At 37.1% G+C, this 12,779-nt stretch overlaps 1 protein-coding gene across 1 annotated transcript in view; it reads right to left on the bottom strand.

The window, feature by feature from the left end:
• The window catches only part of FBN1 (fibrillin 1), a 144,800-nt gene that overhangs the window by 53,505 nt on the left and 78,516 nt on the right, over positions 1 to 12,779 (bottom strand). The window contains exons 16-24 of the mRNA XM_041469038.1: positions 11,205 to 11,327; positions 10,130 to 10,282; positions 8,871 to 8,924; positions 7,884 to 8,009; positions 5,925 to 6,050; positions 5,272 to 5,391; positions 4,201 to 4,338; positions 3,155 to 3,205; positions 447 to 572 (exon numbers count right to left, since the gene is read on the bottom strand). Of these exons, the coding sequence (XP_041324972.1) occupies positions 447 to 572; positions 3,155 to 3,205; positions 4,201 to 4,338; positions 5,272 to 5,391; positions 5,925 to 6,050; positions 7,884 to 8,009; positions 8,871 to 8,924; positions 10,130 to 10,282; positions 11,205 to 11,327 (1,017 nt within the window). The remainder of the gene's footprint in view (positions 1 to 446; positions 573 to 3,154; positions 3,206 to 4,200; positions 4,339 to 5,271; positions 5,392 to 5,924; positions 6,051 to 7,883; positions 8,010 to 8,870; positions 8,925 to 10,129; positions 10,283 to 11,204; positions 11,328 to 12,779) is intronic.

Here is a 12,779-nt window from a genome sequence, read left to right as displayed (position 1 = left end):
GTCATAAACAGACAAAGGTGCTTTGGGTGGACAGCATGCAAAACTTGGATTATTCTGTTGCACACTGCATCGAGGTGCATGGTGTAGCCAAGTCCCAGCCCACAATGGTGTGGCCTCCACTACTCCAACCTTTGTGGAAAGTGGTTTCAGTGGGGCTGCAGATGAAGAGTTCTAAGAGCATGGATGATCTGTAGGGATTTGTCAGATGAGCAATCTGGAAGTAAATCACAGCTATTCACCAACTAGCAGACGGTGATGAGCTTTAGCTACTACCACCGGAACCTGTTCCTATTCCAGGTGAACTAAGTTCATGTCCCTGACTAATTCAATTTGAAAAATGGACAAAAATAAATTTCCTTTCTTATTAGAAAACACGCAGTGCAACCACTGGTCACTGCATAGATCTGCTTTTCACTAGTAGACCTGTACATGGAATTAATACCTACCAAGACAAGTCCGTCCAGAAGCGTCTAAAGTCATCCCATTGGGGCACTGGCAAACAAATGACCCCAAGGTATTGACACACTGCCCATTTGTACAGACTCCAGGAAACACCTCACATTCATTAACATCTATTAAAGAAAAAAAGGAAGTGAGTAAGAGTAAACACTAGCATGCTAAATATGAACAAATTAGCAAAAATAGAAAAAATAATAACATTGCAGTGTTTTTAGGATAAAATAAAAAATTACAGCAGTCTACATGGCCTGAAAAAATTAAAAACATTTACAACTCCCAAAGTAAGTCAGCCAGATCCAACTAATTACAGAGAACTGCTGAAGATCAGAAATAATACATGTTGCTATTAGCAACATATACTGAAATTAAATTCAATATATTAATATTAATAATTAATATATACTGAAATTAAATTCAAAAGTAACAGAAAAGGGAGGGATGTTTAAAAACTATATCCATTTTCATACTCACTGTGGGCCAGATATTTGAAGCAAATGGACAAAGAAAGATCAAAATAAGTGCAAAATGACATTATGCATTATTCCAACTAGATTCAGTATTTTTTGAAGATTTTTTAATATTTTCTCTATCTGCACATCTGGAAACTACAACACCATTTGAAATCTGGGTCTATGGCCTTATCAGCAATTAGTAACTTTATATATATTAAAATAACCTCCTTACAACTACACACAGAGTTTAACTTTGTTAAGTAAAAACTGTATTTCTAGATTTAAAAGGCAAATTTAACATTTTTTGGTAAGGAAAAATTGATTATATGCATTAGCTTGGCTTGAGCTTAAATAAATGTTTAGTAATCCAAGTGTGAGGTCCTTCCACCCATGTCCTTTGTGGAAAGCATATGCTTCACAACTGCCTTTGGGAAAAAGCTTCCAGCATTAAACATGCTCCAAGATGAAGCGTGACAATTTTTAGGACAGGAGAGAATAAGAACAAGAAATGGAAAAAGAATGACTGGCAATCTGTAGATGAATATTCATGTATAGTGTAACCAAGAAGTGGGAAGGTTGGGCTGGTTAAGCCTCCAGACAAAACTCCTGGTGCAGAGATTGCATCTCTCAAAGAGCACGACGGAGGATAAATGATAAACGCTGGGGGGGAAAACCAGTGACCTCTGCCCTTGAACAGATACTGTAAATTGACTGGAAGGTATGAAGTAAAGCCAGTGGATTATTAGAAACCACTGAAACACTGTTCACAGCCTGTGAGCAATAGTGCAGCTGACAACTCCAGGGCTCACCCGTAAACGAGAGCAATGCTGCCAATTTAGTTTGCTTGTTTCCCTGCACAAGATCTATTACTCATTTTACATAGGCTGTGTATGGGAGAACTGACTATCACCTTTTGGGAACCAAACTTACTTCTGTCTCTAACTTGCCAGTAAATTTCCTAGAGACTTTCCCTGTCTTGAAAAATGCTTACATTGGTTGAAAACCAAGTAAGGCTTCAGTAAGTTTACAAGGAAGGAAAACTACTCTGAAAAACCTGGGGCTATCCAGGTCCCATAGAAACAAGAAAGATTAAAGCATGTAATAGATGTAATCCAATGTGGTGGTAAAGAAAATGCTGAAAACAGTTATGTCTGTATCTTGGAAGGATAAACTTTCCATCCCAGCAGTGCTGAAAGTGTTCTAAGACTTTCCTTGTGAAGAGAGATAGGTGGGCCCACTTTTTTTTTATTTTCTTTCGCTTACACACTCCGCAAAGTGTTGCTGAGGTCAGATAAGTTATGTACAGTGGATCTGCAGCACAGACGTGCCAAGGTATTCAGTCATCATTTGGAAAGCAAAGAGTATGTGTGAGGGTGTTCCTCTTTTTTTTTTTGGTTTTTTTTTTTTTTTTAAAGGGAAAAAAACAATGTTTCTTTATGGAAGCTACATATGGAAGTAATTTTTAAAAAATATTTTAACTGCAGTGTCATGTCAGATGTTGTCAGTCAGGATGACCCACAGCAGTTTGAGACTCTCTGAGCTTCTGCATATTATGTAAATATGCAGTACTTTTCCAGGGGTTCAAATCAATTCAAATAGAGATGAAATAGGGTGGGACCTTCAATTCTCACAGAATAGTATAGAGTCATCTCATACCAAGCAAAAAACTACACATTTAAAACATTAACCTTTCCTTTAGCCAAAGCATAACTGTGTCCTGATGTTTTTTGTTTGTTTGTTTTTTTTATAGGACAGTGAAAATACATTTTGGAATGTGTAAGATGTCATATAATGTCATATAGGAGAAAGCCAAGATTAGGGAAAAAAGAAAAAAAAACTAATGTGAACTATAGTCCTTGAATATTCTTTTTCTAAAGCATAGTAATGGCTTATCATACCACTGTATTACTTATGCCATGTTTTGTAGTATATATAAGACACATAATCTGTAAAAACAAGTTACTCAGTTAACAGTGTTTGAAGAGAGAGGCACCTCCTTATACTGGTTAACACTCTAACTGGTTAACTATCTGCAAGCGTGTACTTTGAGATAAAGTGTGAGTATGCAGAAATGTTAAAAAAACTGAAACCAAATTCATCCCCGACATAACTCTAATGAAGTCAATGGAACAACACAAGGTAAGAATTTGGCATAGTGTTCCTCTATGATAAATTAACCACTTAAATCAAAACACTGGCATTTTTTTATTCAAGCTGATTTATGTTAAGGCAACAATAAATACCTTCACACAATGTTCCTCTTATTCTTGAATATCCCTTTTGACATATTGGGTCTGTAAAACAAACAGAAGTGAAGTTTCAGAATACTACAGTCCAAAACTCACCATTAATTTATTGTGCAAAACTGATCATGTGAAACATTATCTAGTTTATGGCTATGAGAAGTCTGAATGCTTAGACAGTATCCCAGTATTTTCTGAAATAATAAAGAGATAAGATGAGGCAACTACATAAACTATCTAGAGTGCGAGCCGTTATCCTCTTTTGCTTCCCATGTGCCTCAGCTAGCTAGCCTAAAAGTGGCTATGATTTCTGTTTCATTTGAACCAATTAATTCATTTCACTCGATCACAGCACATTACAACCCTATTTACCATGGATGAATGAGGATGAATTCTGTTAAGATACACAGAATGAAATTAACCAAAGATTTGAGCAAACTAGCAGCTTTCAGGATGCAGAAATAACAACCCACACACATTTCTGCATTCATCAGCTCATCCCTGGGTTCCCAGCTCATCCCACAGTTCAGTAAAATTGTCAAATGAATATGCAGCGACCTCAACCCATTTTTTCACCAACTGTATGATTCTCCAGGTCATCAGTTAATCTACAGAGTATAATAACAAGGGCTACTCCCTCTCCTCCCTTCATTACCACACCAAAGATCCATTTGTTGCAAACATTTCCTTGGGATCTCTGGGGAGCATGCATTTATTGCTACATCATTAGGAACTCCAGATCACTAATTATGACAAACCATGCTAAAGTAAGGCTGCCAGTTACAGACTCTAGGTGTGGTCCCTTCCCTTCAGCACTTAAACTTGTAAAATATGTACCGTAAAATCCAGTCAGAACCTTCTATAGCTACATGCTACCTCTCAAATATTAAGACTTCTCATTTTTGGGACTGAATAAGGAATGACTGCTTGATAACAGAACAAGTAAAGTTATTTGTCTAGCCTGTGCCCAACTTCTACAACAATAACCTCGACCAACCTCACAGGAGGAAAAGTCCTAGGTTCCTGAGGAAAACTAATGGCATTACCTCGTTCACATGGTGTACATGGGCTTCCCCAAGCAGCACCTAGTGAGGAACAACACTGGGACTTCAGAGTTGCTCCATTGATATTTATTTCACACCTTCCATTGACTATGTTCTGCCAACAGGTACCCTTGACAGTTTCTGTTTGGAAAAAAACAATATATTTTCATGTAGATTATCTAGCATTATGCATTACTGTATTTACAAACACATGTGCATTTAACCATGAAAAAGAATCATCTTTTCAATATAATTTACCACATCAGAGCTAAATTTATTTTGAAGTCACTTAATTTAACCTTCTCTATGCTGGACTATAGCCTGAAATCATCCCAGCACAAGGTTCTTGCAAATCCTTGTTTATGCTTACTGTCCTTAACAGAGAGTATATGTCAATACCATTCAAGATCTGAGTCCCTGTATTGATTATGACTCAGATTAGGAGCACATGCAGAAGAACCCTTCCATCTTCCATTATTTTACTAGATCCCTCAGTCTGGATATCTTCCCATACAGGGGAGTGGCAGGAGTTAGCTAAGACAGCTGTTGTCCTACAGTTTTCCTCAATGACTAGAAAAGAGCTATAAATTACTGTCCCAATATAACACAGGCAAGAAAGGAAATTATGGGCCCACAGAGTATCTGAGTCACAGCATTGTCCATGGATGCTCTTGAGCTGGTTTGGACTGTGCACAACTTGTTCATGCTCCATCTCAAATACAATTTTTTTTCCAGAGAGCAGATCCTAATTAGAACACATTCATCTTATTACAGGATAAATTAAGGAGGTGAGCACAGACCTGAAGTATGGGTCATAGGATTTCTGTGCTGGTTAAAAAAAAAAATTTTCACTTCTCTTTCAAATTTGACATGGAAGCACACCAAGCTCCCAAGTGCACTTTACGCCCCCACAGTAATGGTGAAAAAAAGCACTTTTTAACATTGTTTCTGTTGTTTCCCACTAAATTAATCTAGATAACTTATTTTAAAATATTTTCTTAACCTGGTGCACAATGTTTGCATGTCATCAGACATTTTTAACCAGCAAATATAAACTCTTCAGAGAAATAATACCTATGCAGATGGTTCTGGTTGGGTCCAAAGTACTTTCAGGAGAACATTCACAAACAAAAGAACCTGGTGTGTTTTTGCACACTCCATTAACACAGGGGTTAGATTCACATTCATCAATATCTAGAAAAGAAACACACTGCTATTAGTGCCAGAAAATATTAACAAAAATACATATGGCTCTTTTCAGTTTAGGAAAAAGGGGATGAAGCTTTTCTCATACCCAATCTTGCTGATATTCCCCTTTTCTGTTATGAACCCCTCACAACAGACTACCAATGCTTGTGTCCTAAAGACACACAAATGCATTAGAACTGTCTGTGACTCAAAAAGGGTTCAAACTAGGAGCCCTTTGGCTCTGTTACTCACACAACAGATTTGTAAACTTGGTTCTTCTCACCCTTGGCAGAGTGTGAGCTCACTGGTAGTAGTAAATAGGGAGAGTAAATACAGGCTATTCCATGAGGTTATCTAATAATTTCATTCTGGCCTTATCCCTCCCTCCTCATTCTCCTACTTTCCCACTGAATTTATTTATTGTGATTTTTTTTAATTTTTACACATTATACCTTCATGAAGGTTGAAAGTATTTCTGGCACAATCTGAGAATAGTCCATATGAATAAAACTAGGATGAAATGGTGCATTACCAATTACCTTCACATGTTTTTAGATCAGGAGTGTATACAAATCCTTTTGGACAGGTGCAGGTGAAACTTCCAGGGGTATTTCTGCATTGCCCATTGTCACAAAGCAGCATGTTCAGTGCACATTCATCAATATCTACAATGGAAATAAAGAACTTTTAAAGAAAGAAAACATTTCTGGAATAGAAGTCAGGACAGAATTTCACTTCCAACAACAACTTTTCAGAGGAGACAAATATGGCAGGGGAATGTGGAATATCAATACTGGATTCTTTTTGTAGACAACAGGTTTGCACAAGAGCTTGTACTTTCTTTCCTCACATATTCATAATATGTGACAGTCACACCACAGTTCAAAATAAAGGTGGGATTCACATTTTTATCCTGCCTTTACTATGGATTAGGTCTATACAGTCTCTGAGTCACTGCACAGCAGCACCCACAGTAATGAAAGGAACAAGGAAAGGACTGGTTTGAAAAGGTTTGCTGATCATCTTGGTCTTTAAATCGCTATTTTTTCCAGGCTGGCTCTGAACTTAGATGTTATAGTTAACAAGGCAAATGTAAGTCTACACTTGCTTCAGAGATGAAAAATTTAAATAGAATTGCTAGTGCTAAATTTAAGAACCCTGAGGAAATCTTTGGAAGAACTGTAGTCATTAGGGAGAAGTTGCAAGAAGGTGGCAATGGGCCATGAATAGCAGGTGAAGACCAGGAGAGACCCAAAGAGCAGACAGGAACAATTGGCTAAGTCAGAGAGGCCTAGAAAGTGTTGAGAGAAGTTGGGAAGACTCAGAGGGTCAGTGCATCAGCTGGGAACGGCAAAAGTGCTAGGAAAAGAAGGGAGACTTGCAAAATAAAACAGACCATGTGGGAAGCTTCACAGGAGTTCAGAAAAATTGAGAGAGGGCCAGGTGGAACATTACGGGAGAATGGGAAACAGCTGTGATGGAGCATGGATGTGGGCTACAACAGGGTGGGCTGGAGAGCATCTGGAAAACTCACAGATGGACTGGGAGAAGAGAAGAGATGCCATCAGCTGCAAGCAAACACTGGAATAGGACATGGATAATTAAAGCCAAAGAAGCAAAAGGGAAAATGGGATGAATTACAGTGTGATTTTTATCTAAGAAATACCAACTCTTTTTTTTTTTTTTTTTTAAGATAATGGATAGTTTAGACTGGGATAACACCCATGACTTAAGCTATTTAGGTTTAAGTAGAGAATAGTGAACCCAAACAAAATTATTATGTAAGCTGGAGATAATAGAAAGGAATTTAAGAATTTTAAGGTGGTTCCAGAGCTGGACAAAGGAGAGATTACAGTAGGATACATTAAAAAGTAGAATAATCATGATGAAGCGAGGATATCAGAAATGCTTTCAGGGATTAAACTTGGGAATGATCCTATAAAATATTCATTTTAATGGAGAAGTAAAAAATTAATTGAATCAAAAATTGTGGCCAACACTAAGCTGGAAGTTATTGCCAATACAGAGAATCAGGCAAGGCTAAATTAATCTTGACAACATGAAAAAGAAAAATAAGATGAAATATAATCACCAACATTCAAAACTTTGCAATTAGGGACCAATAACAATAACATGCTAGAAACCAGAACTCATCAGCTGAAGGCTGGTGAGCAAACTCTGGATGTAAATCTCAATTAGAGGTTGACTTTGATCCCACAGTATAACATGTATTTGAGAAAAGACTAATGCACACTAGAATCAGTTTAGGCAGGATATTCCATGGGGAAATGGAGAATTTCTGGCATGACTATACAAGGCACCAGTCAGACTTCATCAGAATACTGTACACTGGTCAGATCAGTCATGTTGAAGAGAGGGCTGCAGCCTTTATTCGTGTGAAAAGAATAGAAGCATAGATTTGGATAGTTTAGCCGACAGAGTTTGAGAAAGGATATGATGATTCTTTATAAATACTTTGAGGATAAGACATTTCATACCAATGCAGTTTTTCCCAGTTGAGTCCACTTCATATCCAGGGTCACAATAACATTTGTATGTTCCATGCAGGTTCTCACACCTTCCATTTGGACAGAGATCAGGATCCAATAAGCACTCATTAATATCTACATAAAGGTATAAAAAACCCAAACATCAGAGCAGCAGTTGTTGAGGGCTTATAGTGGTTAATTCTCCAAACTAGAAAAAGACAGTTTCAATATAATTTAATGTTGGCAACTCCATATTTCTAATTATGTAGTTCTAATTGGGAAATTCACACTTAAATATTCACACTTAAGAGAAAAAAGCATCTCTTCATCATTGATTTATCTCTAGTCCATGGTCATTTAGGAAACTTTCAACTGTAGGGAAGAACTGGGATATTAAACTGGGGATCAGAGATTAGATTTAGAGAGGCCCATATACTAATACTCCCCGTATCTCCTGATTCATAGCATTTCCAGATGGCATCACTCGCCAAAGCATTAATATCCCTCCTTTCTGAGTGCTTTTCCCTATCTACTGCCAGCAAATCTACTAGTGAGCACTGGCTGGGGTTGCAGTTTCACAGTTCTACGACTACAAAGCTTTCGTTGTAATAATTTTCTTCTTCATAGTTAAACAAACCATGGCCTATTTTGACAGATGAAAACATGAGTAAGCTCAATGTTCAATATGGCTTTATTCTTCAGGATGATTTCACCTGAAATATGCAAATAAAGGCATGTAGGTAATGACATTTCTCATGAATTTGTCATTATTTTATAATGATAGTTACAGACACTCCATGATGTAAACCAGAGAGGCCCCACTGGTGAAATGGCATGATCCTGAAACTCCATGATCCATTCACTTCACCCTAAGCCTCTCTCCCATTCTCTTCTGTTACCATCCCCACCAGCACGGCTAACAAATTAAGAATATCAAGGTAACACTTTCAGACAAAAGTGCTATATATAAATTTGAATTACATTAGGTGATCTTACCATTTCCTCCTGCAGTCATGCCAGTTCCACTGCTACACAGAGCCTGATATTCAGCTGGAAAAATGATAAAAAAACTTATTGAAATATGCTTTCTTAGCTCATTGCTTTCAGCATCACCATTTACAGTATGGCAATTAATTATTCGAAAGAAGTAACATGCCTTCCAATTCTTCTGAAAACATTAATAACCTGACAGTATTCTGAACCTGTGAAGCATTTTAGCAGATTCAGGGTCTGAATCTGCTTATGAAGATGGATGAGTAAAAACTTCACATGATGAACTGTGGCATTTAAGAATAGACATAAACTTCATGCTGGTCCTCCTACACAAACGAACCATAACATATTCACAGCAAGATTCACCAGAACTTTATGACCAAGTCCTTGCCCAGGGTGCATGTTCAAAGAGACAAGGAAACAGAACATTTTTTTCCTATAAATCTGCCCCATATTTAACTCTATTTAGAAAGAGGGTCTTCATGAGTTCATATAGACCAAGGATATCTTATCAAATGGTATACTTTGTTTATGTGCAACAACAAATTTGCTGAATAACAAGAAACACATAATAAATTGAGGTTTCAAAACAGCTCCCTGGAGTCAGTCACCTCTATGAAACCAAGGTCTCTTTAATTTACTGGCTTCACAGCAAGGACTGTGTCAGCAGAGTCTTCTTGGAAGAATTTTCCTAAAACACTCTGCTCATTGAAATGGTTAGGATTGCTTTCTTGCCAGAGAGAAGTTATGTCCCAGACAACTTCACTTGGTGGGGATTTCAGTGAGAGACTCAAGTATTTGCAAGAAACTGAACTGGACATTTGTCTGTGCATTGACTACCCAAAGGCAAGGTACTGAATGAGCTACTTCAGATAACTTGAAGAATATGAGTCAAGCAGCAAACATGTGACTGGCAGGTGTACCTTATGGATTTGAACCTATTAATTAACCAAATTTTTTCCATCAGTTACTTTTGTTAAAATTTCTAATTTTTGTTATCTACATCTACCAAAATATGGTTTGCTGTCTGAAAATGTCCTGTTTGTTTTTAATGTGCATATCAAATCTTGTGCCAGATAATGTAATTTACTGTTGCTTAAAAAAATTATTTCCTGTAGTTTTAAAACATATAAAAATAAAAGATTCCTCAAAATACGTAACGTATTATACAACAATGTAATCTCCTGATTTAAGTTGCAATGTTAATATAAAACTTTCTTCTACCTTGTAAATGAGAAGATTTACCAGTGAACATGCCATACCTGAGTTTTGTGCTGGGCAGGGCTGGCAAGGCTCTCCGAAGGCATAGTCAGTGCTGGCACAGCAGCATTCTGACTTTGTAACTGCACCCGTTAATGGTCTCACACATTGTCCTCTCTTGTAGCCACCATAGCATGTGCTTCGCATATGTGTATCTGGGGGAAGAAATCTCTCTTAATCCTGCCATAGCCAACTATCCTGCCATAAATTACAACAAGTATTAAATGTAGCTCAGGTGCCATAAACACCATGAAATAGCTGTCAAAACAAAGTCTCTTTCGCTATTTCCCTCTGCTTTCCAGCCACCTGTATGCACCCCTCTACTAGGGAGAAGAAATTTTTCTTCTTCCACTCCCAAGAATTAAGGCATTCAAATAGTCACTGTATTTAATGACTTAACATGCACTAGTGAACTACTAAGCAAACAATCAATTCTTAACCTTGAACTAGTGAGAAGCTGTGGGGAAAATGGACAAAGTCTTTGCTCTTTCTTTGCTTGTAAAAACTCAAGCAAAAGTCATTAATACTATTCCAATACATAAGACTTCATATGTTTATGTTTTCAGGTCCAGGGGTGATTTTTCTCTTTCTTTAAGAACTGGCCCATAAATAGCTTTCATGCATATTATTAGTATTTTATAAACAACACTGAGCTTGTACAGAAATGGGCAGAAAATGGGGTCCATCCCATGTTAAAAAGACGTGACAGAGTAATTACATCTTTAAGCTTAGTGACAAATGAAGAATTTTACATTGACAGAAACAGGGCAAATTCTCACCTTCTCAGAACTGATGCAGCACTAGTCACCTCTACTCTGTACAGTCTACCTGACCTTGTGATTTGACCCACACTTTTTTTCTCTTTAAATAAAAAGGAAATGAAAACAGAGCAAAATGGGCTATTACAGTAAACATTACAGAGCTATTATTATCCACTATAACTACTACCCACCATTCCATGAAAAAATGGCAAATTCTACATTCAAACTTGATCTGTTCATCAGACTAATATTTTAGTGTTCATCAGCACTAATACCTTAACTTTGGTTAACTGTGACTCCATGAAGTTTGTCTTACCAACACAGACACGTCCATCCAGTCCTACTGCAAGGCCAGGGAAGCATTCACATCTGAAAGAGCCATCAGTGTTCACACAGCGCCCGTTCATGCATATTCCATCTGTCTCACACTCATTGATGTCTGTTGGAGAACAGAATGAGCTTTATTAGGAGTTAAACTACATAGTGTTTGATGCCTGGCTGAAACTTGCGTTTGTGCAGCTTATTTTCAATATATCCTATAGAAAAATATCAAGGGTAAATGGAAAGTAGCTCAAGTGAAGATTTTGTTAGGAATAATGAATTCGTTATTTGAAACAGAATAGGAAAATGCCAAATTTAGGAGAAATAAACAGAACAAAATTATTTTGCTCTCCCTGGAGAATAAAAGGGATTACATTTTCCTGACTTGTTCCCAAGAGGTACATGTTCCGATTTAAGGGTCATTCAGGCAAAATCATAATTGGAGGAAGGAGGAAACTGTGGCTGCTAAGACAAAGGACTTGTGTAGTATATAACAGGACGTTCCCTTTCCGTATTAACAGTTCATGCCGTAAAAAATCAGTCCAAATAGCAAATTGAATCTTTCATCCCTCCAACAAGGTGCCTTCACAGGGCCACCAAAGAATTTCCTTTCCTCCTGCAGCACATCTGAATCTCCCCAGTCAGGCCCTGCCTGCAGTCCCTGTCTCTCTGGTGATCTGCATGACAATTGGATTTTCCTATCGGATGCTCATTACAGCACATTTTATAAACTTTCAACAAACAGAGTGCTCTCCAGCCTTGAAAGGAATTCATTAATGATTTGAGCCCTGAGCAATTGCCTGGCACAAGCCACTATCTTTGCCCAACAATGGCACATTGGACAATAAGGCCCATAGCAATGAAATATAGGAATGAAAACTTATAATATTAAACCATCACACAGAGATGTTAAATTAGTAAAAAACCTATATAGGCTGTGTATCCTGATAATAGTAAGATCATTCTCTAGATGCAGAGAGCATACTATCATTTTAGAAATTATAAAGAAAATTAGTGTTATAAATATTGTTTGGAAATATGTATAACCTTTATAAAATAATCACTTCATAACAATTCTCCATACTATATACAAGAGACAGTGTGTGTGACAATTTCCTTTTTTCTGACCTTAAAAGGGCAAATTGAGAGTGAAACACCTCTGTGTTTTACTTAGTTTGTGTTGTTTGGCATAAAAAACGGCTTGTATGATCCAAGATTCCTTCTTCAAACTGCATTTTAAAATAAAAGCTATATTTAAGTACATGGGCTCAAATAATTTTTACTTCATCCTACAATCTTTTGTTCTGTTTCAGACAAATCTTAGATGTTTTTCCCTCTTTAAATTTAGTCCTTACTCAGTGCAGGTAAAAATGGAGTTGGGATTCAAAATGAGCCACGCTCTTTAATGGTGTAGACAGCTATTTTGGTGAACAACACTGAACTCCTATAACAGATTCTCCTACAAGCAAAAAGAAAGAAAAAAAGCTTTCCATTTTTAAGGTTATTTCTAGAAACAGAAAGGCAAAATTACTTCTTTCCCATTTCCTGTAGTTCATTTTTAAAAAAAGAT

Source organism: Pyrgilauda ruficollis, unplaced genomic scaffold (genome assembly GCF_017590135.1).
Source record: "Pyrgilauda ruficollis isolate IOZ18807 unplaced genomic scaffold, ASM1759013v1 scaffold23, whole genome shotgun sequence".
Taxonomy (NCBI): Eukaryota; Metazoa; Chordata; class Aves; order Passeriformes; family Passeridae; genus Pyrgilauda; species Pyrgilauda ruficollis.
Note: the sequence above shows the minus strand (reverse complement) of the source record. Positions and strands in the feature narration are given on the sequence as shown.